This window comes from Musca autumnalis, unplaced genomic scaffold, assembly GCF_047663935.1.
Source record: "Musca autumnalis isolate F117 unplaced genomic scaffold, ASM4766393v1 scaffold_5, whole genome shotgun sequence".
NCBI lineage: Eukaryota > Metazoa > Arthropoda > Insecta > Diptera > Muscidae > Musca > Musca autumnalis.
The window spans coordinates 41145319-41172113 of NW_027412088.1; the positions used below are offsets into that span (position 1 = coordinate 41145319).

Sequence of the window (26795 nt, forward strand, 5' to 3'; positions counted from 1 at the left end):
GGTGCCTCTATAGTCCCTTTCTGAAAGAAAGGGTGCTTCTATAGTCCCTTTCTGAAAGAACGGGTGCCTCTATAGTCCCTTTCTGAAAGAAAGGGTGCTTCTATAGTCCCTTTCTGAAAGAAAGGGTGCTTCTATAGTCCCTTTCTGAAAGAAAGGGTGCTTCTATAGTCCCTTTCTGAAAGAAAGGGTGCTTCTATAGTCCCTTTCTGAAAGAAAGGGTGCTTCTATAGTCCCTTTCTGAAAGAAAGGGTGCTTCTATAGTCCCTTTCTGAAAGAAAGGGTGCTTCTATAGTCCCTTTCTGAAAGAAAGGGTGCTTCTATAGTCCCTTTCTGAAAGAAAGGGTGCTTCTATAGTCCCTTTCTGAAAGAAAGGGTGCTTCTATAGTCCCTTTCTGAAAGAAAGGGTGCTTCTATAGTCCCTTTCTGAAAGAAAGGGTGCTTCTATAGTCCCTTTCTGAAAGAAAGGGTGCTTCTATAGTCCCTTTCTGAAAGAAAGGGTGCTTCTATAGTCCCTTTCTGAAAGAAAGGGTGCTTCTATAGTCCCTTTCTGAAAGAAAGGGTGCTTCTATAGTCCCTTTCTGAAAGAAAGGGTGCTTCTATAGTCCCTTTCTGAAAGAAAGGGTGCTTCTATAGTCCCTTTCTGAAAGAAAGGGTGCTTCTATAGTCCCTTTCTGAAAGAAAGGGTGCTTCTATAGTCCCTTTCTGAAAGAAAGGGTGCTTCTATAGTCCCTTTCTGAAAGAAAGGGTGCTTCTATAGTCCCTTTCTGAAAGAAAGGGTGCTTCTATAGTCCCTTTCTGAAAGAAAGGGTGCTTCTATAGTCCCTTTCTGAAAGAAAGGGTGCTTCTATAGTCCCTTTCTGAAAGAAAGGGTGCTTCTATAGTCCCTTTCTGAAAGAAAGGGTGCTTCTATAGTCCCTTTCTGAAAGAAAGGGTGCTTCTATAGTCCCTTTCTGAAAGAAAGGGTGCTTCTATAGTCCCTTTCTGAAAGAAAGGGTGCTTCTATAGTCCCTTTCTGAAAGAAAGGGTGCTTCTATAGTCCCTTTCTGAAAGAAAGGGTGCTTCTATAGTCCCTTTCTGAAAGAAAGGGTGCTTCTATAGTCCCTTTCTGAAAGAAAGGGTGCTTCTATAGTCCCTTTCTGAAAGAAAGGGTGCTTCTATAGTCCCTTTCTGAAAGAAAGGGTGCTTCTATAGTCCCTTTCTGAAAGAAAGGGTGCTTCTATAGTCCCTTTCTGAAAGAAAGGGTGCTTCTATAGTCCCTTTCTGAAAGAAAGGGTGCTTCTATAGTCCCTTTCTGAAAGAAAGGGTGCTTCTATAGTCCCTTTCTGAAAGAAAGGGTGCTTCTATAGTCCCTTTCTGAAAGAAAGGGTGCTTCTATAGTCCCTTTCTGAAAGAAAGGGTGCTTCTATAGTCCCTTTCTGAAAGAAAGGGTGCTTCTATAGTCCCTTTCTGAAAGAAAGGGTGCTTCTATAGTCCCTTTCTGAAAGAAAGGGTGCTTCTATAGTCCCTTTCTGAAAGAAAGGGTGCTTCTATAGTCCCTTTCTGAAAGAAAGGGTGCTTCTATAGTCCCTTTCTGAAAGAAAGGGTGCTTCTATAGTCCCTTTCTGAAAGAAAGGGTGCTTCTATAGTCCCTTTCTGAAAGAAAGGGTGCTTCTATAGTCCCTTTCTGAAAGAAAGGGTGCTTCTATAGTCCCTTTCTGAAAGAAAGGGTGCTTCTATAGTCCCTTTCTGAAAGAAAGGGTGCTTCTATAGTCCCTTTCTGAAAGAAAGGGTGCTTCTATAGTCCCTTTCTGAAAGAAAGGGTGCTTCTATAGTCCCTTTCTGGAAGAAATGGCGCTTCTATAGTCCCTTTCTGGAAGAAAGGGCGCTTCTATAGTCCCTTTCTGAAAGAAAGGGTGCTTCTATAGTCCCTTTCTGAAAGAAAGGGTGCTTCTATAGTCCCTTTCTGAAAGAAAGGGTGCTTCTATAGTCCCTTTCTGAAAGAAAGGGTGCTTCTATAGTCCCTTTCTGAAAGAAAGGGTGCTTCTATAGTCCCTTTCTGAAAGAAAGGGTGCTTCTATAGTCCCTTTCTGAAAGAAAGGGTGCTTCTATAGTCCCTTTCTGAAAGAAAGGGTGCTTCTATAGTCCCTTTCTGAAAGAAAGGGTGCTTCTATAGTCCCTTTCTGAAAGAAAGGGTGCTTCTATAGTCCCTTTCTGAAAGAAAGGGTGCTTCTATAGTCCCTTTCTGAAAGAAAGGGTGCTTCTATAGTCCCTTTCTGAAAGAATGGGTGCTTCTATAGTCCCTTTCTGAAAGAAAGGGTGCTTCTATAGTCCCTTTCTGAAAGAAAGGGTGCTTCTATAGTCCCTTTCTGAAAGAAAGGGTGCTTCTATAGTCCCTTTCTGAAAGAAAGGGTGCTTCTATAGTCCCTTTCTGAAAGAAAGGGTGCTTCTATAGTCCCTTTCTGAAAGAAAGGGTGCTTCTATAGTCCCTTTCTGAAAGAAAGGGTGCTTCTATAGTCCCTTTCTGAAAGAAAGGGTGCTTCTATAGTCCCTTTCTGGAAGAAAGGGCGCTTCTATAGTCCCTTTCTGGAAGAAAGGGCGCTTCTATAGTCCCTTTCTGAAAGAAAGGGTGCTTCTATAGTCCCTTTCTGAAAGAAAGGGTGCTTCTATAGTCCCTTTCTGAAAGAAAGGGTGCTTCTATAGTCCTTTTCTGGAAGAAAGGGCGCTTCTATAGTCCCTTTCTGGAAGAAAGGGTGCTTCTATAGTCCCTTTCTGACAGAAAGGGTGCTTCTATAGTCCCTTTCTGAAAGAAAGGGTGCTTCTATAGTCCCTTTCTGAAAGAAAGGGTGCTTCTATAGTCCCTTTCTGAAAGAAAGTGTGCTTCTATAGTCCCTTTCTGGAAGAAAGGGTGCTTCTATAGTCCCTTTCTGGAAGAAAGGGCGCTTCTATAGTCCCTTTCTGGAAGAAAGGGCGCTTCTATAGTCCCTTTCTGGAAGAAAGGGTGCTTCTATAGTCCCTTTCTGAAAGAAAGGGTGCTTCTATAGTCCCTTTCTGAAAGAAAGGGTGCTTCTATAGTCCCTTTCTGGAAGAAAGGGTGCTTCTATAGTCCCTTTCTGGAAGAAAGGGTGCCTCTATAGTCCCTTTCTGGAAGAAAGGGCGCTTCTATAGTCCCTTTCTGGAAGAAAGGGTGCTTCTGTAGTCCCTTTCTGGAAGAAAGGGTGCTTCTATAGTCCCTTTCTGGAAGAAAGGGTGCTTCTATAGCCACTTTCTGGAAGAAAGGGTGCTTCTATAGTTCCTTTCTGGAAGAAAGGGTGCTTCTATAGTCCCTTTCTGGAAGAAAGGGTGCTTCTTTAGTCACTTTCTGAAAGAAAGGTTCTTCTATAGTTCCTTTCTGAAAGAAAGGGTGCTTCTATAGTCCCTTTCTGAAAGAAAGGGTGCTTCTATAGTCCCTTTCTGGAAGAAAGGGTGCTTCTATAGTCCCTTTCTGGAAGAAAGGGTGCTTCTATAGTCCCTTTCTGAAAGAAAGGGTGCTTCTATAGTCCCTTTCTGAAAGAAAGGGTGCTTCTATAGTCCCTTTCTGAAAGAAAGGGTGCTTCTATAGTCCCTTTCTGAAAGAAAGGGTGCTTCTATAGTCCCTTTCTGAAAGAAAGGGTGCTTCTATAGTCCCTTTCTGAAAGAAAGGGTGCTTCTATAGTCCCTTTCTGAAAGAAAGGGTGCTTCTATAGTCCCTTTCTGAAAGAAAGGGTGCTTCTATAGTCCCTTTCTGAAAGAAAGGGTGCTTCTATAGTCCCTTTCTGAAAGAAAGGGTGCTTCTATAGTCCCTTTCTGAAAGAAAGGGTGCTTCTATAGTCCCTTTCTGAAAGAAAGGGTGCTTCTATAGTCCCTTTCTGAAAGAAAGGGTGCTTCTATAGTCCCTTTCTGAAAGAAAGGGTGCTTCTATAGTCCCTTTCTGAAAGAAAGGGTGCTTCTATAGTCCCTTTCTGAAAGAAAGGGTGCTTCTATAGTCCCTTTCTGAAAGAAAGGGTGCTTCTATAGTCCCTTTCTGAAAGAAAGGGCGCTTCTATAGTCCCTTTCTGAAAGAAAGGGTGCTTCTATAGTCCCTTTCTGAAAGAAAGGGTGCTTCTATAGTCCCTTTCTGAAAGAAAGGGTGCTTCTATAGTCCCTTTCTGAAAGAAAGGGTGCTTCTATAGTCCCTTTCTGAAAGAAAGGGTGCTTCTATAGTCCCTTTCTGAAAGAAAGGGTGCTTCTATAGTCCCTTTCTGAAAGAAAGGGTGCTTCTATAGTCCCTTTCTGAAAGAAAGGGTGCTTCTATAGTCCCTTTCTGAAAGAAAGGGTGCTTCTATAGTCCCTTTCTGAAAGAAAGGGTGCTTCTATAGTCCCTTTCTGAAAGAAAGGGTGCTTCTATAGTCCCTTTCTGAAAGAAAGGGTGCTTCTATAGTCCCTTTCTGAAAGAAAGGGTGCTTCTATAGTCCCTTTCTGAAAGAAAGGGTGCTTCTATAGTCCCTTTCTGAAAGAAAGGGTGCTTCTATAGTCCCTTTCTGAAAGAAAGGGTGCTTCTATAGTCCCTTTCTGTAATTAGACTCAGCAACCTACTACTTCATTATTTTGACAATGGTGTGTCCTACCAAACAAGTCTTTACTCCATGACCACTAACAGTCGACAAATAAGCTGAAAATACATTGTCCTATTTTTAGAATCTTATATACAAGGTGATTCGATAAAAAACGTCACGTATGTACAAAATAATTTAAAATTATAAAAATAATTTGTACGAATGGTTCTTTATATCAAATCACCTTGTATGTAAGATTTTATCTAATCTTTAATAAAAACTCATCAAAATATGACACAGGAATACGAGGTAATAAAACAAGTCATCATCCTATTGCTTACATTACTTTGTAATGCTTTATTCTGCACATGTGGCTTTAAAATTTTTGATGGAGCTGGAGGGTGAATGATTTTATCAGCAATTTCCCCTAAAATATGGAAAACTTTGGACAAACCAAAAAAAAAAAAAAAATATAATTAGTCACACATATTCACTTATTATTTTGGAATGTCAAATTGTGTAGACACATTTACCAAACTGTCCCTCGGATCAAAAATACCAACTTTTGAAGTAGTAGGGCGGACAACAAGTGCTAAAAAGCCGATGACTAATAATGTTGATAAGTCATTCATTCTAAAGAACTTCTGTTTTGTAACGTCACCCAAAGTATTGTTTTGGTCATGTCTTTGTTTTCTCGCGAAATAAAAATAAACGGTTACCCCAACTATAAGCGTTTCAAAGGTAGTTGTTTGCGATGATGTGTAATTCCTATCAATATTGGAAATTTAGAACAAAAACCAAAACATTATTATCAATAAAAGAAAAATTAATAGAGTCACATATGGAAATGTAGATAAACAAAAAAAAAAAACAATAAATATATTTGTTTATCTTATCACACACACAACACACCACAGATAACAAATAAAACAGTGAGTGCGTGTGGTTGACCACAAACAATTATTTATTTAAAATACATTACCTCTTTAAATACCCTACATTATGGCAATTAAGCAACAGATGTAAAATATATCAAATTATTACGGCAATAAATTGTTGATGGTTAGCCATACCTACACACAAACACACATTTATTATATAATTGCTGTTAAATAATATTTAAATATAAAAAATAATAATAAAAATAATAAACAAAATCTTATAATAAACAACAACATGTATTAGAAACCACATAATTGGGATTAAATTAGCAAACGTTGCTTGGGGATAGGAAGATGTGGAAATAGCCTACTACTTTTTGCTCGACATGTTTTGTATTTGCATAGAAAATTAGACAAAAAATAACTTTCTTTCTATCTTTATAAAAATATTTTAAATGAAAACTGCATAAATTTCCCTTTTAATGAAAATTTCAGTAATGAAAAAATATGCTTATATTGCAAAGGGAAGCAACAAGAGTCATGGGTTTACATCAGGTACCCTTGGGTGCATATTTGCAAACATGTCTACTCTCATCACATGGTTTTTTTTCTATTTTCCATACGAAAAGAAGTAAATCAGTATAACTTTTTTCTCTACTCATCATTATCATGAACATGATTTTCATCTTTAATCAGAATACACATTTGAATACACTCACTACCCTCATATGATTTAATGGCCAGTATGTGCTGAAGCTACATTTGTTATACTGTAGGTATATGCACATGAAAACGAACATACATACATTTAAATTTTATATATATTTAAATATAAATATATATATTTTTTAAATATATTTCACAAAGATAAACTTGTAAAAGAAGCCACAACACACGCACACACAATCGCAACAAAGCAAAACAGAAGAAGAGTGAAGCTTTTTGCTAACGCAAACATTTTATATATTTTTTGTTTTTGTTGTTTATTTTGCAAGCATTCGAAAAAAGCCTTTATTTCAACTAAAATAAAATGTAAAACAAAAAAATCAAAAAAAAAATACTATTTTGCAAATATCATACAGAGAGTATTCACTTTTACTGTTGGCGATTTTATAACCCAATCGATGTGTTGTACATATGGAATGCAAAATGAAGTAAATATAAATGTGTCACAGAGTTGTGAATGCAAATTGAATGATTCATGGGATTTTTGTTATTTTTTTTGTGTATAGTGGTCTCATGATTGTGCAATATATGAATTTGAGTATCCAAGTAAGTTTTACAAAATTGCTTATATGTTTCAGTTGCAAAGAAAACTTAAGAATACTTGGAACGATGTATCGTTCAGATTTTGAATTTTCAATATCAAATAGAAGTTATATCCTACAAACTAGCTTAAATACGACTTCTTTGAAGCAAAGTTTTCAAAAAGTGTATGAAAATATTTTATTTCGGGTGCCTTGACCCCCTGGACTCCACTCCTGCGTACATTCCTGACCGTGGAAAATAGGATATACTTTGTTAATTAGTCAATCGCGTTTTTAATCTAAAAGTTTCTTACAGTAAATGGATATCGAGGACACGGGAGTACAATATCAAGATTCGATTATAATTGAAGCTGTCAAATTGTTTGTTTATTTCTTCATACAATTATTTCACAATAATAACGAATTTTCAAATTAGGTGAACTCAGCTGCCTCATTATGCCACATTATAATTTCACCATGCCGAGAATGTTTGTTGGTAGCAGTGCTGTTTTCAAGACCCTCCATATGAAGCTGTTTGTAAATTAGCATTCTTCTGTCCGCAACTAGCGCTATTAATCCCATTAAAGCTACAGTTCTTGTTTTAAAAAAAATTGCACCCTGCGATCAACTTGTATTTAGTTATTCCCCCTAAAATTATGCTATTCTATTTGTAACAACATTTCCTTAGCATGCTCAGTTTGAAACATAGATGGCGCTATGACTTCAATTCACACTTTCATAAGAATTTTATTAAAAAAGACAAGTAAAAAGACGGTTTTACCACCCGTGAATAATGATTGAATGTGTGGGACTTCGGTGGATTCCTAATTTTTCAATGTACCTCTTAGGTCATAACAGCTCAACTCGAAAGAGAATTAATTAAAATATCACTCTAAAAATGACCCAGGCTGGGACTCGAACCTGGGGCTCCGGCAACCAAGTGACACGGTTGCCAGCGTCTTGGCGTTGTAAGCCACCATCAAAATGTCAAAGATTCCGATGGCAAATATTGATCAAAATCTTCCAATACAGAAGGACAACTACAAATAAAGGTGGAAAAAAGCTGCCTTAGTAATTGTAATAAAGCATTGAAAAATTGTGTTACCCGCCAAATCGGACTATGGGAACGGTTTGGAATTAAATAACTAACATTAAAATAAATAAATAATTCGAATATACAATTTTCGAATGATTTGTGGTATAAATGCTAGATTCCAAGCTTAGCCTTCGTCCACCCACAAAAATTAACATTCTAAAATGCATGATGATCGGTCTAACCACCCGTGAAACGTAGCATAATGGTTAAATGTGTGGGGTTTCGGTGGATTCCTAATTTTTCAATGTACCTTTAGGTCATAACAGTTCAACTCAAAAGAGAATTAATTAAAAAGACGTTGTATAGAAATAGATCACTTTGAAGTATAGGGATACTGAATTTATGTACCTAAAATTTATTTGTAATATTTCAGCCCCATTTTGGTACTAAGCGTAGCTGAGTGAGTCTCTGATTAAATGTGTAAGTGAATATTGTTATATCTACCTTATAAACAAGTGCTTTAAGAGCTGTAGTTGAAATCTCTTTTGTCGTAACCATACGACTTTATTATATCCTCAGCATTTATGCTAAGGAGGGTATATACACTTGCATACGGGCAAAATGGTTCTAGACCCAAAGTATGTTTGGACGAAATCCGTTTCAGACAATTTGGAGTCGATTTAGCAATGTTCACTAAAATGGTGAGCACGATATCCGATTTGGTCCTAACTTTGCACATCGTAATATTTTTACGAGACATATATCAGCTTGGAATATGGACTATATATATCAACTCCTTCGGGTACCTCCCACACAAAATTTCTGAAAAGTTCAGTTTAGAACCTCTTCTTGAATCGCTTTGAAGTTTGTTTTTTCAAGGACATGACCATACTTCCTGAGAATATAGCCCGAAAGCTGTAAAACCTGATATGATACCATGTGCGGTGGATGAAGCGAAGCGCACGATAACTCTCGAACGGATCAGTTGATTCGGTCCATGATTTGACCTTTATAATATTTTGTTCAAACTTAGTTTAAGTCCGAAAAAGGGCACTATCGGTGCGCAACTTCTGGTACCTCCCCACAACAACAAAATGTCACCAAATTTAGTTTAACTTCAAAAATCGGTTTTCTCCTTATGGAACCTCCCTCATAAAAGTTCAACATATCTGTTTAAGTGCGGTGTAGGATCTGTTCGAAAAACCTTTGGAAAAAGTATATATGTATATATATGCTACTCCTTGTGGTTCTGTTTACAGCGATATTATGTATTTTGTGGGCAAGTCCATTCTTCCCGACATAGTGATCTAAAACCTCTAAGTTATACGGTAACCAACTGAAATGACGGGAGGGCCCGCTATCTATCGAAAAGAAATGAATCCCCGAAATAAGATCCACTTCCAAAATGGACAATTCGTTCCATTCTTTCAGGTACCTCCTCCGCAACACTTTTGAGCTTTAATCGATAGGGCCAAAAAACGACGTTTATAAGATCGTCAAAGGCGACGAATCTTGGATCTATGCTTAGGAGCCCGAATCAAAATGGGAAAGTGGATAATAAAAGAAGCATTTCGGCAAAACTGACAGTGTGGCGAATATACGGCTTGAGAAATAGGACGGTTAATTGTGAGTAGTACATTGCAATTTGTTTGCCTGAAGTCTCCTAAAAAATTCGAAAAACGAACAAGAGAAGACAATTCGTTCGGCATCATGACAATGCGAGCTCTAACATATCGATTGAAACCACCGCCTGTTTGACCGGACAAAACAGCCCTGACGGGGGATTCAATGACTTCTCTTGATTCCAACAAACCATGAAAAAAGTTGTGGTCAACGATTTTTGTCGCCAGAAGATGCTGTAAAAGCGTTTAAAAAACATGTTTTGGAGGTGTCTTAATCGGAGTGGAAAAAGTGATTCAACAAAAAAGTATAGATCATGCTGGGGACTACTTAGGAAAACAATAAAACTATTTTTGATGGTAAATATTTGCGTTTTCATTGTTAGGTCAGATAGTTATCGTGCAGCTCTTGAATATGTATTTCTGGCACCGTCTAACATTTCAATTGGAAATTTTGAGATAAATGTATTCGGAACGCTTTGACATACGACCATGTGCAGGTAACGAATATATGTATATCGCACCGTCAGAATAAGGTCAAGAAAGCAATAAGCGGGGTTAAGAACAATAACGCTTCAAATACACTCCTGCATCTATTAGTTAACACCTTTTGGAAAGAGGAATGTACCTCGGAATTGGAATCTGTGAAGCCTATTCTCCGTCCATAATAATTGTTCCACAAACATACCAGAAGGGACAAGGGAGACTTCTCATACACCAATGAGTGCACGCAGATTCATATTAGCTCAATGATATGGGACCTACTGTTTATCGCCGAGTCTGAACGGCGAGTCTTAAGACACCACTTATAGAAAAGTTTTACATGGCTGCAATATTCAGGAAATGTCGCCAACATTATTGAGGGGTAGTTTGCCACCGTTGACAATTTGATGTTGCCTAGACGGGGAAACGAACCCATGACCTTCAGCGTGCAAGGCGGGTGTGCACTCCATGGACCACGGTGGCACCTATGTTTCGTCCAGAAACGAGTAGATAACACTGTGTATTCCAAGTATTCTTCTCAACGCCTTAAAATGGTGTAGCTTCCTTATGGTATAGCTCCTTATAGGCAAGTGGTATAAGGGGAATAACTTATCGTGTGGCATATCTTTTGTTGTAACCCTACAGCTGTAGATCTGGTAAATCTACAATTGACTTGATTTTCACTTTACGACAAATTCTGGAGAAGATATACGTTCAGTGCTTCAAGCCTTGGAGGAATTCTCTATCCCCCAAAGGACATACAGAAAGAACATCTCCGAACAGTTAGTAGTAAACTAGATTTCAGACAAGATGTAGCCTACGCCGGGATCTTTTCAAAATCCTGCTGAAGATCTGCTTATATCAATAAGTTTATAGATCCATATTGACCCAATGAAAAGTATTACACTGCTGAAATAAGCAGAAAATGTAGCCTACAGTAGGCTGATCGGTTCTTGTCGCCATTGAAAGTTGCTATGTCTGGCCTGGGAATCCAACTCGGACATTCATTGTATATGGTGGGCATGCTAACCTTTGCACGATGGTGGCAACCATTTTTAGACCATTTTTTAGTATGTTAATAGTTTCGGCTACATTTTATAGGAAAATCGAAAACCTTGCTAAAAAAGTTATCAAAAGAGACACATTGCACAGTGGGCATATATGGGAAGGTGAGACAAATATATTTATAAAGACTTGAAAATGTTAACATAGGTCACTACGAAGCAAATAAGATTTTGAGAAAAATTGTTTGAGGACTGATCCACGTTTTAATGTAGGTCCAATATAAAGGTATTGCCCGCATTTTAATGTAGCCAAATTTTCCAATCGATTCGCATGTAGTTTTACACTTCGAGTACTGAGTGAATTAAATACCTACTTGCAAATATTCACCTATATAGGCCTACGTTTTGGTATAGCCTCCTTATAGACAGGTGCTGTAAGGGAAATAACTTATCGTTAGATAGCGGATTTCTATGCAAATGATCGATTCGCATAAAATGAGCATATGTAAAACCATATGCTAGGATATGTGGCCTGAATATCCCACTGAAATAGCTGAAATTTTGTATTAGGTCTTCGTTGTTGGTACAAAACTTTCCACATGAAATTTGCCGGTATAGGTCCACGTCTTTATATAGACCCCATAGAAATTCCTTGGAGTTAAAAACTTTCCTCCTTAAATTTGTCGGTTTAGGTAGAGGCCTTCATATAGCCCCCATAGAACGATACCTCCCGATTTTTGGTATTTTGAACGTGGCTGTGGTTTAAACAGAAAAATTGTACACACAAATATTTTTGTACCAATTATTAAAATTTTTGTTACATAAGAAAATATGTAAAATGCATAAATTTGGCATATTCACATATTATTTTTTGCATATGAAAAATTTATGCAGTTTGCATAAATGATTCTCAAACAATCTTTCAAACAATACTTCAAAATGCATGAAAAATATTCTTTATAAAATCTTTTAAATATTCTTTGAAAATTCCCTGAAAATATATTTATAAAATGTATGAAAATATTTGTGTAAAAAGGTCTCTAATACAACAAATAATCGATTCCAAAGTTTTCATAAAAATATCATATCTCAGTTTTTAGTTTTAAGTGAATACCCCTAATGCATGTATTTGCAAATAGATATTTTGCTGCTGCTGCGTATTTTTTTGTTGCAAGTGTATCTGTCTGCGTGTATTTGCAATGTTCGTATGTATTTATATTTGCATTATGTTGAAAATTCTTTTGTTTTTTTTTTGCATTTCCCAGCCGAGATCGTTGTTCATTTCATTCGATAGGTTGTGTTTTTTCCTGTGTGGGTGTGATTTTTTGATTCATTTTTTATTTTATTGTTTCTATGAGTTTCGTTTTTTTTTTTGTTTTCTGGTGATTGTGTGTAAAACATTGTAGCTCAACGTAAACACACGAATGTTACTATTTGTGTTACATTTTTGCTGAGTTTGCAGTTACTCTTTTGAATTCGGGGAGGGGGCGGGTAGAATGAGTATCTTTTTGGGATACACTTCAGAACAAACACGTAAAAAAATTAAATTTTATGAAAACAGGAACACTTGCAGCAAAGTTAAACACTATGGCTGGATGAGCCAAAAGCGAACTTCTACGGTTTTTAAGGCCAAAGAACTTAAGTCGTTCCAAGATTTCCACAGGGGAAATTTGAGAAAGAAATATTTTTAAATTGTTTTGTAATATATCACTATTGTAGGTACTTTTCTTTCCTTGCTAAATGTTTTTTTTTTCGAATATATAGTTAAGCTAATTTGCATTTTACAAAACTAAATTTGTAACCAATACTTTTTGGCAACATCTAAATTTTCTGGCTTGTTACCACCCCCGTTTTGTTTTTGGGCATCAAGTAAGTGTTTGTGTTGTAGTTGTTGTGGCCTGTTTGTAGATTTTATTTTGAAAACAAAATCTATAATGTGCGGTGGTGTTCGCTTTACGTACTGTGCGTGTAACAATGTTGTTTTTCTTTTAAATGTTTTATTTTAGTTTTTTTTAATTTATTTTTGTGATGAAAATTTCACATCTTGAGATGAGTAACAACATGAGCACTGGTGTTGGGTCTAGCTAGAAGCAGTAGTGAATGGGTTTTGAAAAAGAAAAAGTGGTTGTGATTGTTGTTGTTTTTGGAGTGATTGTGGTAGTGTTAGTAGTTACAATACGTTTTACTTTTGGAGGAGTACATATTACAACATCAAGTTTTTCTTTTATATTTAACTTTTAAACATTTATAAAATTTTGTATTTTTTTTTTTGCTGATTGAAAACCCCCTTTTTGTTACGCCCTCGATTGAGAGGCATCAGAACATTGTAATGAAACTTACCGGTGCTGGAGTTGGGGTTGAGCTACCATTGCTAACACCATTAAAACCATGAGCACTCAATGCTGAAGTAATGGTCGAAGCACTCAGTTTGGTATTGCTGGAAAAATAAAAAAACAAAATTACATTAGTGAGAAGTTCTGGTGGGAGTTTCGGAAAAAATAATTGTATTTATTAATAAAATAGATATTTTAAATTATTATTTTATTTCATTTAAATGAAGTTAGAACAATGGAAATTTTATCCTAATACGATATCCAAATATTTGACAAATTGTACACGTACATGAAACGGATTATATCCAAACATACATATGTATATGCAGTGTCTAAAAGACATTATTTCGAACATAGAATTGAAATTTGAAAAATATAAAGTAACATTTTAAAGGGATTGATAATATAATTTTAATTTTTATTATTAACTAGCAGACCCCGGTTAGCGTTGCTGGCCCCTCATAATGAGTTTTAATGACAACTTTTTATGGACTTTATGCTTGACAACTCAAAAATATTTATTTTCTACCTCACTTCTTCGGTCTATTGTCAAACGGAGGAGGATTTTAAATTTATCAATAGATTTTGTTGTTGTTGTTGTAGCAACGCAAAAATGTTCGTTAGTGTATTATTTCAGTTATCAGGTTATGGTTCCTCTGTATCCATACTCAAGAATTCTGCAACCTGGACCGGTTGCGTCCATAAGGAATCAGGAGACAGCTGAGTGGGGTTAGCTGGGCAGCTTAACAAAGCTGCAAACACAAAGTGTATCGTGTGGTCCAATCCATATGCTGGACATGTGTTGGGTATCGTGGCGACAATTAGGGCCTAATATTAATTGAGGCTTCTGCAGCGTCCGGATCATAACTGGGCTAAAACCACTCGTGTTTGCCTTGGCAGCTGGCGTTATTCTGCTGCGATGGATTGGGGAGTGGCCTCAAGTACGGCATTCACACTGTATCTCTGTACTGCCTGCGCAACCATATCAGTGTGAATGCTATCCAAGTTTGCCTGATAGGCTCGTTAGTCTGGAGGTTTTCTTTTATACCGTTGGACCTCTCTTTCTAGATCATGAAGATCTCTGCTGACGTGCCTGGGTGTCTATTGAATCGTGATCGGGATGCACACTGCGATAACACCCAAGCAGGTAATTCATCGACAACATTGTGTCGAAGCACAGGTAAAATCTTCGTCTCCTCATGAAGGTGGTCCACTGGCAGAGCTCCGATTTGCTTGCGAGTGAAATTTTGGGGTGAGGTGGTATTTTTTTTTTTTTTTTGATGCAATTTTTTTGGTTGTTGTTGGACAAGTTTATTAGGGGGTGAGATAAGTTTTTGTTTGGTGGCGGGGAAGGGGGCAAGTAACCCCCCTCAATTTGCTCTAATTCGAGAAGAGTTTCATTCTCGAGTGGAATTTGAGCGAGTATTCGGAGCTCTGCCCACTGGTGTCATGAGAAGGCACCCTGTTGCAGTCCTCAGGGCAACATTCTGGCAGGTTTGAATCTTCTTTCACTGCGTAGTGCTAACCTTTGCAGACAACGCTGGTGCCGCATACCTTACCACAGACCAGCCTATTGCATTGTAGGTGGTCAACAAGGTTTCTTTATCAGTTCCCCAAGTGCTGCCTGCCAGCGACTTGAGCACCTTGTTCCTACCTCTGATCTTTAAGCAAATAGCTGTGGCATGCGCGGATGACTTAAGCATGATATCGAACGTTACACCCAGTATTTTGGGGTAATTAGTGGTCGACCAATATGTTCAGTGGGAGCCTCATTTCAGCCGTCCATGTGGTGAACAGTGTGGCAGTGGATTTAGCAGCGGATATTTTCATATTCCTCAGATGGAAGAACTGCACTAGGTGAGCTATGTAGACATTTAACCTATCACATGTGTCATCAAGGATAGGTTCCGACGCCAAGATCGTACCATCATCCGCATACATCACGATCTCTATGCCGTCTGGATGGTGTAATATTCGGTAACCTTTATTTTCTCTTACAGACTTTTTTTCGACCCCTGGAATTCAATAAAATATGTAACCTGTTTGCGAGGCCATCCCTGTACATTCCCTGACAATTTTAGGAAAATCGGTTCAGTAGTTTTTGCAGAAAAAAAACTTTAAATTAAAAATTTAAATTGAAATAAAAATTGAAAAAAGTGGGCGCGGTAAAATCTTGATTTTTATTTCTAAAAGATATGCAGTTTTTTCAAATAGGGCAAAGGGAAGTACCCCGCCCCTTTGAAATTCAACAAAATATGCATCCTATTTCCACCGAAAATTTCAGTAAAATCAGGTCAGTAGTTTTGTACATGTAACATACTTTAAAAAGTGGTCGCTGTCAAGTCTTTGGGTCCTAAAAAGTAGGTAAGGTCGGAGACACAACCACAATTGATTCGAAAATTAATTTCCCAACCGATACATTTGTAATTAATTTAAATATAGTATTTTTAAAGAAATAGGTAATAGGGGAAGTACCCCGCCCCCTCCGAAGTTCAACAAAATTTGTACCCCACTTTAACCGGGGGCCATCCATGTACATTCCCTGAAAATTTCAGGAAAATAGGTTCAGTAGTTTTTGTAGAAAAGATAAAAATTTTAAATTGAAAAAAGTGGGCATGGCCAAATTTCTTTGCATAAAAACCTAGGTCATGTTATGGCGAAAGGGTCTGTAGAAGCGCCCTTTCTTTCCGAAAGGGTCAATAGAACAAATCTTTCTTTCCGAATGGGTCTATAGAAGCAATCTTTCTATCCGAATGGGTATATAGAAGCAATCTTTCTATCCGAATGGGTCTATAGAAGCAATCTTTCTATCCGAATGGGTCTATAGAAGCAATCTTTCTATTCGAATGGGTCTATAGAAGCAATCTTTCTTTTATAGAGGGTCTACAGGAGTACCCTTTCTTTCAGAAAGGGTCTAAACGAGCACCCTTTCGTTCAGCAATGGTCAATAGAATCCCGCTTTCTGTCAGAAAGTTTCTATAGAAGCACGCTTTCTGTCAGAAAGTTTCTATAGAAGCACGCTTTCTGTCAGAAAGTTTCTATAGAAGCACGCTTTCTGTCAGAAAGTTTCTATAGAAGCACGCTTTCTGTCAGAAAGTTTCTATAGAAGCACGCTTTCTGTCAGAAAGTTTCTATAGAAGCACGCTTTCTGTCAGAAAGTTTCTATAGAAGCACGCTTTCTGTCAGAAAGTTTCTATAGAAGCACGCTTTCTGTCAGAAAGTTTCTATAGAAGCACGCTTTCTGTCAGAAAGTTTCTATAGAAGCTCCCCTTCTTTCGGAAAGGTTCTATAGAAGCTCCCTTTCTTTCGGAAAGGTTCTATAGAAGCACTCTTTCCTTCATAATGGGTCTATAGAAGCACCCTTTCTTTCAGAAAGGATCTATATAAGCACCCTTTTTTCAGAAAGGATCTATATAAGCACCCTTTTTTCAGAAAGGATCTATATAAGCACCCTTTCTTTCAGAAAGGATCTATATAAGCACCCTTTCTTTCAGAAAGGATCTATATAAGCACCCTTTCTTTCAGAAAGGATCTATATAAGCACCCTTTCTTTCAGAAAGGATCTATATAAGCACCCTTTCTTTCAGAAAAGTCTATAGAAGCCACCTTTCTATCAGAAAGGATCTATAGAAGCACCCTTTCTATCAGAAAGGGTCTATAGAAGCACCCTTTCTTTCTGAAAGGGTCTACAAAAGCATCCTTTCTATATAGAAGCACTCTTTCTAACAGAAAGGGTCTATAGGAGCACCCTTTCTAACAGAAAGGGTCCATAGAAGCACCCTTTCTAACAGAAAGGGTCCATAGAAGCACCCTTTCTAACAGAAAGGGTCCATAGAAGCACCCTTTTTTTAGAAAGAAAGAAAGAAAGAAAGAAAGAAAGGGTCTATAGAAGCAACTTTTCCTTCAGAAAGGGTCTATAAAAGCACCCGTTTTTCAGAAAAGGTCTAAAGGAGCACCCTTTCGTTCAGAAAGGGTCTAAAGGAGCACCCTTTCGTTCAGAAAGGGTCTAAAGGAGCACCCTTTCGTTCAGAAAGGGTCTAAAGGAGCACCCTTTCGTTCAGAAAGGGTCTAAAGGAGCACCCTTTCGTTCAGAAAGGGTCTAAAGGAGCACCCTTTCGTTCAGAAAGGGTCTAAAGGAGCACCCTTTCGTTCAGAAAGGGTCTAAAGGAGCACCCTTTCGTTCAGAAAGGGTCTAAAGGAGCACCCTTTCGTTCAGAAAGGGTCTAAAGGAGCACCCTTTCGTTCATAAAGGGTCTAAAGGAGCACCCTTTCGTTCAGAAAGGGTCTAAAGGAGCACCCTTTCGTTCAGAAAGGGTCTAAAGGAGCACCCTTTCGTTCAGAAAGGGTCTAAAGGAGCACCCTTTCGTTCAGAAAGGGTCTAAAGCAGCACCCTTTCGTTCAGAAAGGGTCTAAAGGAGCACCCTTTCGTTCAGAAAGGGTCTAAAGGAGCACCCTTTCGTTCAGAAAGGGTCTAAAGGAGCACCCTTTCGTTCAGAAAGGGTCTAAAGCAGCACCCTTTCGTTCAGAAAGGGTCTAAAGGAGCACCCTTTCGTTCAGAAAGGGTCTAAAGGAGCACCCTTTCGTTCAGAAAGGGTCTAAAGGAGCACCCTTTCGTTCAGAAAGGGTCTAAAAGAGCACCCTTTCGTTCAGAAAGGGTCTAAAGGAGCACCCTTTCGTTCAGAAAGGGTCTAAAGGAGCACCCTTTCGTTCAGAAAGGGTCTAAAAGAGCACCCTTTCGTTCAGAAAGGGTCTAAAGGAGCACCCTTTCGTTCAGAAAGGGTCTAAAGGAGCACCCTTTCGTTCAGAAAGGGTCTAAAGGAGCACCCTTTCGTTCAGAAAGGGTCTAAAGGAGCACCCTTTCGTTCAGAAAGGGTCTAAAAGAGCACCCTTTCGTTCAGAAAGGGTCTAAAGGAGCACCCTTTCGTTCAGAAAGGGTCTAAAGGAGCACCCTTTCGTTCAGAAAGGGTCTATAGGAGCACGCTTTCTTTCAGAAAGGGTCTATAGGAACACCCCTTTTTCAGAAAGGGTCTATAGGAGCACCCTCTTTTTCTGAAAGGGTCTATAGAAACACCCTTTTTCAGAAAGGGTCTATAGACCCTTTCTATCAGAAAGGGTCTATAGAAGCACCATTTCTTTCAGAAAGGGTCTATAGAAGCACCATTTCTTTCAGAAAGGGTCTATAGAAGCACCATTTCTTTCAGAAAGGGTCTATAGAAGCACCATTTCTTTCAGAAAGGGTCTAAAGAAGCACCATTTCTTTCAGAAAGGGTCTAAAGAAGCACCATTTCTTTCAGAAAGGGTCTATAGAAGCACCCTTTCTTTTAGAACAGTTCTATAGAAGCACCCTTTCTTTCACTATAAACATTTGTCAAAATTAAAAAAAAAATAATTTCATTTAAAAATAAATTTTTAATTAAAAATTTAAAAATAAATATTTTTTTATTAAAAATTAAAAAAAATGTATTAAAAATTAAAAATAAACAATAAACAATTATAATAAATATTATTTTTTTATTTTTTACTTTTTAATTAAAAATTAATTTCTTAACATTTTTAATAAAAAATAATTAATTTATATAATTTTTTTTTTAATTTTTAATAAAAAATTAATATTTTGAATGATCCCAATCGGACATTCTATGTAACAAAGACAAAGATCCTTAAAACATGAACTAAATGGGACCAACCGAACATTTAAAAGTTTCAAATCAAATTTTAAGTAAACAAATGTTCATATTTCCCAATTGAAAATGCCCACACTCATGAGCTTTTAGTAGTGTCATAAAATTGATTGCATATTCTTCTGACTTGTGCCATTTAAAATGGCCAATTAACTTTGCCAACTAAATGCCATTTGAATATTTACTATTAATTACTGGAAATGCCACAATAAATCTCATTTAGCAGAACAGAATATGCTGACGTATTCTAACTGTCAAATAAATGAAATTAAAATGCATTTGGAAAATTTTGACAAATGATTACTAAAATTGAAACCGACCGCTGCTATAAGGCCAAAAAATCCACTGCTCACTCAACCACGATGTGTTAATGGGCAGGGGTCATTTGAAATTTATACAGTCGAGAATAGTCAAGCATTTGTTATTGGCCAATTTGGTTGGGGTGCCGCCACAACATAACATTGTTACCAATGACGATAATGATGATGATGATGTTGATGTCGTAGATAATCACATTGCACACTTAAATCGCTGACGAAGGGATCAACAACAATTTAATTTTCATATGAAAAGTATGACAAAATTAAATTAAATGTTGCCCAAAACAGCAATATCAAATCTACAATGTATGTATGTGCACGAGTGTGTGTGAGTGATAACAACATCACTTCCTGCATACACCTAGAACACAACAGTAACACCATTTAAACATCAAACGAATAAATGCGGATATGCCATGACTAGTCAACAACAAAACAGTTGGAATACAACAAGAGGATGTGTTTTAAATGTGTGCGTGTTTGTATTTGTGCCTGCGAAACGTAAGCATTTCCGTTTTGACTATTTACTTTAGTTGCAAAAAAAACAGAATGGTATATTTAAATACACACATCTACAAATACACGTATTTATACAAAAAATCTATAGTTAGCGCAATGTTGATGTGGTCAATACGCTTGCCAATATGTCAGCCATAAAGCATATTGGTTTATGCCATTGCATAGCATTGCATCGCAAAAATATTGACAAAAACGTACGCCAAATTATACGGATGGATAATCATTGTTATACGTATGTGTCTGTGTGTATGTAAAATAACAGCAGCCCCACCAACTAACTATCCATGTATTTATGTTTGACTGTTTGGTTGGGGTGCTGGTTTATTGTTGAAGGGTAAATGGCAATTGGTAAAAAAAATTAAATAAAACAAAATACAAATAAAAATAAACCAAATGTGTTTACAAAGTATCAGTGAAGCGCAAAAAAACGAACACTCAAATACCATAATATTCAAAAAGAATTAATGATCTATGCGAAAGCTTTAGAGTCGAATAGGCATTTATACATTTATTTATATCTTTATATTTATTTATATTATAAATTCAGAAGGCTAAATTTTTGTTTCAATATTTATATTTTTTGCAAACCAAATGAAAATAATGGAAAAAATCTAGATAAGAATTTTGTTCTGAGTGTCATAAACAAAAATAGCAATATGAAGATATTTCCCACCGTAATGGATAAGGGAGATTTAAATTTTTAACTCAGTGACATCCCTCTTAACACCTATGATGAACAAGTGAAGTAGGGAATTATATACATATACCAAAGGATGGTCTGATATTATCTTGGTTTGCCTTTCATTCCAACTGAACACCCATAGGTGGTACCACACGCAGACTTATCCTTTTCTCCCAACAAGGAATGCTGGAGCGGGCTTTCTTGTCATGGTGATACAATTATAGCATTCTAGCAAAGACTTTAGTGCGAGAATTTTATGAAGGAGTGCCCATATAAATTGAGATATTTCGGGGAAATATATGAGGAAATATTGAATTCCCTTAGCAAATAATTATAATGAGGTACCTGAAGGATTGGACCGACATTGTCCACATTCTCGAATATAGACCTTTTTGGATTTTAATGTACGTTAATTTTCGGCCTAATCGGATATTAAATTCCAAAGTTATCGTGCTACTCAGTAATTTTATTTGGTGCCAGCAGGGTTTTTAAAGTTGCTGGACCAATATCACAACAAGTATGCACTGTCGCGAAAAATTGTACGGTCGTTATAGGGGCCGCGAGAACAACCGGCTGACAAAACTTTCCAAAAACGAGATATGTCCTTAAACTCCACACGTTTGAAAAATTTGAAAGTAGTCAAGCGATATATAAGAAATCGTGGATTTTTAAAAAATATTTTTCAAGAATCGTGAATTTTTAAAAAATCGTTGATTTTAAAAAATGTTTTTAATAAATTGTGGATTTTTAAAATTTTTTTATTAAGAAATCATGGATTTCTAAAAATATGTTTTTTAAGAATAAAAAAACTATTATTTAAAGAATCGTTGATTTTTAAGAAATCGTGGGTTTAAAAAAAACTATTCTTTTAAGAAATCGTTGATTTTTAAAAAATGATTTTTAAGAAATCGTGGATTTAAAAAATGTTTTTAAGAAATCTTGGATTTTTTTAAAAAAGTTTTTTAAGAAATCTTGAATTTTTTAAAAAAGTTTTTTTTTAAGAAATAGTGGATTTTTTAAAAAAGTTTTTTTTTAAGAAATCTTGGATTTTAGAAAAGTTTTTTTTAAGAAATCGTGGATTTTTTAAAAAAGTTTTTTTAAGAAATCGTGGATTTTTTTAAAAAAAATTTTTTTAAGAAATCGTGGATTTTTAAAAGAAATTTAAGAAATCGTGGATTTTTAAAAGAAATTTAAGAAATCGTGGATTTTTTAAAAGAGTTTTTTAAGAAATCGTGGATTTTTTTAAAAAGTTTTTTAAGGAATCGTGGATTTTTTAAAAAACTTTCTTTAAGAAATCGTGGATTTTTAAAAAAAAAACATTTAAGAAATCGTGGATTTTTTAAAAAAGTTTTTTAAGGAATCGTGGATTTTTTAAAAAAGTTTTTTAAGGAATCGTGGATTTTTTAAAAAAGTTTTTTAAGGAATCGTGGATTTTTTAAAAAAACTTTCTTTAAGAAATCGTGGATTTAAAAAAAAAACATTTAAGAAATCGTGGATTTAAAAAAAGAAAATTTAAGAAATCGAGATTTTTTTTAAGAAATCCTCTATTTTTTAAAAAAGTTTTTTTAAGAAATCCTCTATTTTTTAAAAAAGTTTTTTTTAAGAAATCGAAAATTTTTTAAAACAATTTTTTAAGAAAACGAGGAATTTTTAAAAATTTTTTTAAGAAATCGTGGATTTTTTAAAAAAGTTTTTTTAAGAAATCGTGGATTTTTTAAAAAAGTTTTTTTAAGAAATCCTGGATTTTTTTAAAAAAGTTTTTTTAAGAAATAGTGTTTTTTTTTAAATGCTTTTCTAAGAAATCGTGGACTTTTTTTAAAAAATCTTTTTCTAAGAAATCGTGGATTTACAAAAAATATTTTTTAGAGAAAAATCCACAATTTAATAAAAAATTATTTTAAAATCCACGATTTAATAAAAAATTATTTAAAAATCTACGATTTAATAAACAATTATTTAAAAATCCACGATTTAATACAAAATTATTTAGAAACCCACGATTTAATAAAAAATTATTTAAAAATCCACTATGTAATAAAAAATTATTTAAAAATCCACGATTTATTAAAAAATAATTTAATTAAAAAATATTTTAAAAAATCAATCAGGGCAATCAATAATATTTTCCTCACGGAAATTTTTAAAATCTGTATGTATTTAAAACGTTCAAAACTACAAAAATCACTTAATTATGGAATATTCTCGGCGATATATAAGAAATCGTGGATTTTTAAAAAATATTTTTCAAGAATCGTGAATTTTTAAAAAATCGTTGATTTTAAAAAATGTTTTTAATAAATTGTGGATTTTTAAAATTTTTTTATTAAGAAATCATGGATTTCTAAACATATGTTTTTTAAGAATAAAAAAAACTATTATTTAAAGAAATCGTTGATTTTTAAGAAATCGTGGGTTTAAAAAAAACTATTCTTTTAAGAAATCGTTGATTTTTAAAAAATGATTTTTAAGAAATCGTGGATTTAAAAAATGTTTTTAAGAAATCTTGGATTTTTTTAAAAAAGTTTTTTAAGAAATCTTGAATTTTTTAAAAAAAGTTTTTTTTTTAAGAAATAGTGGATTTTTTAAAAAAGTTTTTTTTAAGAAATCTTGGATTTTTAGAAAAGTTTTTTTTAAGAAATCGTGGATTTTTTAAAAAAGTTTTTTTAAGAAATCGTGGATTTTTTTAAAAAAATTTTTTTTAAGAAATCGTGGATTTTTAAAAGAAATTTAAGAAATCGTGGATTTTTAAAAGAAATTTAAGAAATCGTGGATTTTTTAAAAGAGTTTTTTAAGAAATCGTGGATTTTTTAAAAAAGTTTTTTAAGGAATCGTGGATTTTTTAAAAAACTTTCTTTAAGAAATCGTGGATTTAAAAAAAAAAAACATTTAAGAAATCGTGGATTTTTTAAAAAAGTTTTTTAAGGAATCGTGGATTTTTTAAAAAAGTTTTTTAAGGAATCGTGGATTTTTTAAAAAAGTTTTTTAAGGAATCGTGGATTTTTTAAAAAACTTTCTTTAAGAAATCGTGGATTTTTAAAAAAAACATTTAAGAAATCGTGGATTTTTAAAAAAAACATTTAAGAAATCGTGGATTTAAAAAAAGAAAATTTAAGAAATCGAGATTTTTTTTAAGAAATCCTCTATTTTTTAAAAAAGTTTTTTTTAAGAAATCGAAAATTTTTTAAAACAATTTTTTAAGAAAACGAGGAATTTTTAAAAATTTTTTTAAGAAATCGTGGATTTTTTAAAAAAGTTTTTTTAAGAAATCGTGGATTTTTTAAAAAAGTTTTTTAAAGAAATCATGGATTTTTTAAAAAAGTTTTTTTAAGAAATCCTGGATTTTTTAAAAAAGTTTTTTTAAGAAATAGTGTTTTTTTTTTAAATGCTTTTCTAAGAAATCGTGGACTTTTTTAAAAAATCTTTTTCTAAGAAATCGTGGATTTACAAAAAATATTTTTTAGAGAAAAATCCACAATTTAATAAAAAATTATTTAAAAATCCACGATTTAATAAAAAATTATTTAAAAATCTACGATTTAATAAACAATTATTTAAAAATCCACGATTTAATACAAAATTATTTAGAAACCCATGATTTAATAAAAAATTATTTAAAAATCCACTATGTAATAAAAAATTATTTAAAAATCCACGATTTATTAAAAAATAATTTAATTAAAAAATATTTTAAAAAATCAATTTAAAAAAATTAAAAAATCAATCAGGGCAATCAATAATATTTTCCTCACGGAAATTTTTAAAATCTGTATGTATTTAAAACGTTCAAAACTACAAAAATCACTTAATTATGGAATATTCTCGGCGAATCGACGAAAATATTTCCGAAGGAGTCAAACGATATATAAGAAATCGTGAATTTTCGGAAAACGATTTTTAAGAAATAGTGGATTTAAAAAAAAATATTTTAAGAAATCGTGGATTTTTGAAAGAATGTTTTTAAGAAAACTTGGATTTAAAAAATGTTTTTTTTAAGAAATCGTGGATTCAACGAAGAACTGATTTTTAAGAAATCGTGGATTTAACAAAGAACTTCTTTTTAAGAAATCGTGGATTTAACAAAGAACTGCTTTTTAAGAAATCGTGGATTTCGAAAATTTTTTTAAGAAATCGTGGATTTTTAAATTTTTATTTTTATAAATTTTAGAAATACTGGATTTCTAGGAATGTTTTTAAGACATCGAAGATTTTTAAAAAGTGTTTTTTAAAAATCGTGGGGTTTTAAAACAGTTTTTTCTTAAATCGTGGATTTTTAAAAAAGTTTTTTTTATATCGCGTTTTTTCAAAAATGTTTTGTTTTTTTATATCGTGTTTTTTCAAAACTGTTTCTTAAGAAATCGTGGACTTTTTTTAAGAAATCATGGATTTTCAAAAGGTATTTTTTATGAATTGTGTATTTAAAAAAAAAGATTTTAAGAAATCGTTGAATTTATAAAAATGTTTTTAAGAAATCGTGGATTAAAAAAATATTTTCTTAAGAAATGGTGTTTAAAAAAAGGTAGGAAATCGTAGATTTAGAAAAATATTTTTTTAAGAAATCGTGGTTAAAAAAGTTAAGAAATCGTAGATTTAAAAAAAATGAGAAATCGTAGATTTAAAAAAAAATTAGGAAATCGTGGATTTTAAGAAAATTTTAAGAATTCGTGGATTTTAAAAATATTTTAAGAAATCGTGGATTTTAAAGAAATAGGAAATCGTGGACTTTTTTTAAGAAATCATGGATTTTTAAAAGGTATTTTTTATGAATTGTGTATTTAAAAAAAAAAAGATTTTAAGAAATCGTTGAATTTATAAAAATGTTTTTAAGAAATCGTGGATTTAAAAAATATTTTCTTAAGAAATCGTGTTTAAAAAAGTTAGGAAATCGTAGATTTAAAAAAATATTTTTTTAAGAAATCGTGGTTAAAAAAGTTAAGAAATCGTAGTTTAAAAAAAAATGAGAAATCGTAGATTTAAAAAAAAAATTAGGAAATCGGGGATTTTAAAAAAATTTTAAGAAATCGTGGATTTTAAAAAAATAGGAAATCGTGGTTTATTGAAAAAATTAAGAAATCGTGGATTTAAAAAAAAATGTTTTTATAAAAAGAAATTTGGATTTAAAAAAAAAATGTTTTTATAAAAAGAAATTTGGATTTTTTAAAAAAATGTTTTTATAAAAAGAAATTTGGATTTTTTAAAAAAATGTTTTTATAAACAGATATTTGGTATTTTTATAAGAAATTGTGGATTTTTAAAATTTTTTTTTTATAAAAATGATTTTTAAGAAATCGTGTTTTAAAAAAATAATGATTTTTAAGAAATCGTGGATTTTTTAAGAAAAATGTTTTTTAAGAAATTTTGGATTTAAATAAAAATTATCTTTACAAGAAATCGTCGATTTTTTTTAAAAAAAATAATTTTTAAGATCGTGGATTTTAAAAACAACATAATTTTTAACAAACATTGGATTTTTTATAAAATGTTTATTAAGAAATCTTGGATTATTTAAAATGCTTTTTAAGAAATCTTGGATTTTTTAAATTCTTTTTTAAGAAAACTTAGATTGTTAAAAAAAGTGTTTTCAAGAGTGAAATCCACGACTTATTAAAAAATAATTTCAAAATCCACGATTTTAATTTAATTAAAAATATTTTTAAAAAAATCACTTTTTAATTGAAAAAAAATTCTATTTTATTAATTTATTTTTTTTTTTTTTAAATAAATCAGGCCAATCAAAAATATTTCCCTCAGAATTTTCCGCTCGAAAATAATTTTAAAAAGTGAAATTCTTTTAAAATTAGGATTTCAAAACGAGGAAAACTACCAGAATCACTTAATTATGGAATATTTTCGCTGAATTTAAGAAAATATTTCCTTTCGGACGTAAATATGGGAATATAAAATTGGGGAAAGGGAAGAAATTCCGCACGGAATTTTTATTCATGATTGCCCTGAATGTCTTCAACTAAAACACTTCGTTAATTTAAAAAAATATTTAAAATATTTATATAAATTTTTATTTAAAAATATTAAAAAAACAACATTAACAATCCACGTGTTTAATTAAAAAACAGTTTTCAATTTCCATATTTTTAATCGAAAAATTATTTCTAAAATATTCCCTTTTTTAATCAAAAAATATTATTAAGAATCCACGTATTTAATTCTAAAATTATTTTCAAAAAAAAAAAATAAATAAATGGCCGTTTAAATTTAAAAATGTTCGCAAAATATTCTTAAAAAATCCACGTTGATTTAAAATATTCTTAAAAATCCACGTTGATTTAAAATATTCTAAAAAATCCACGTTGATTTAAAATATTCTTAAAAAATCCACGTTGATTTAAAATATTCTTAAAAATCCACGTTGATTTAAAATATTCTTAAAAATCCACGTTGATTTAAAATATTCTTACAAAATCCACGTTGATTTAAAATATTCTTAAAAATCCACGTTGATTTAA

The 26795-nt window shown here is 33.2% G+C and overlaps 1 protein-coding gene across 50 annotated transcripts in view; it reads right to left on the reverse strand.

Annotated features, from left to right (window-relative positions):
* Zasp52 (Z band alternatively spliced PDZ-motif protein 52) overlaps positions 1 to 26795 on the reverse strand; it is a 452865-nt gene that overhangs the window by 45084 nt on the left and 380986 nt on the right. For all 50 annotated transcript variants that reach the window (XM_073989412.1, XM_073989435.1, XM_073989425.1 and 47 more), the window contains exon 9: positions 13140 to 13236. In XM_073989412.1, the coding sequence (XP_073845513.1) occupies positions 13140 to 13236 (97 nt within the window). The remainder of the gene's footprint in view (positions 1 to 13139; positions 13237 to 26795) is intronic.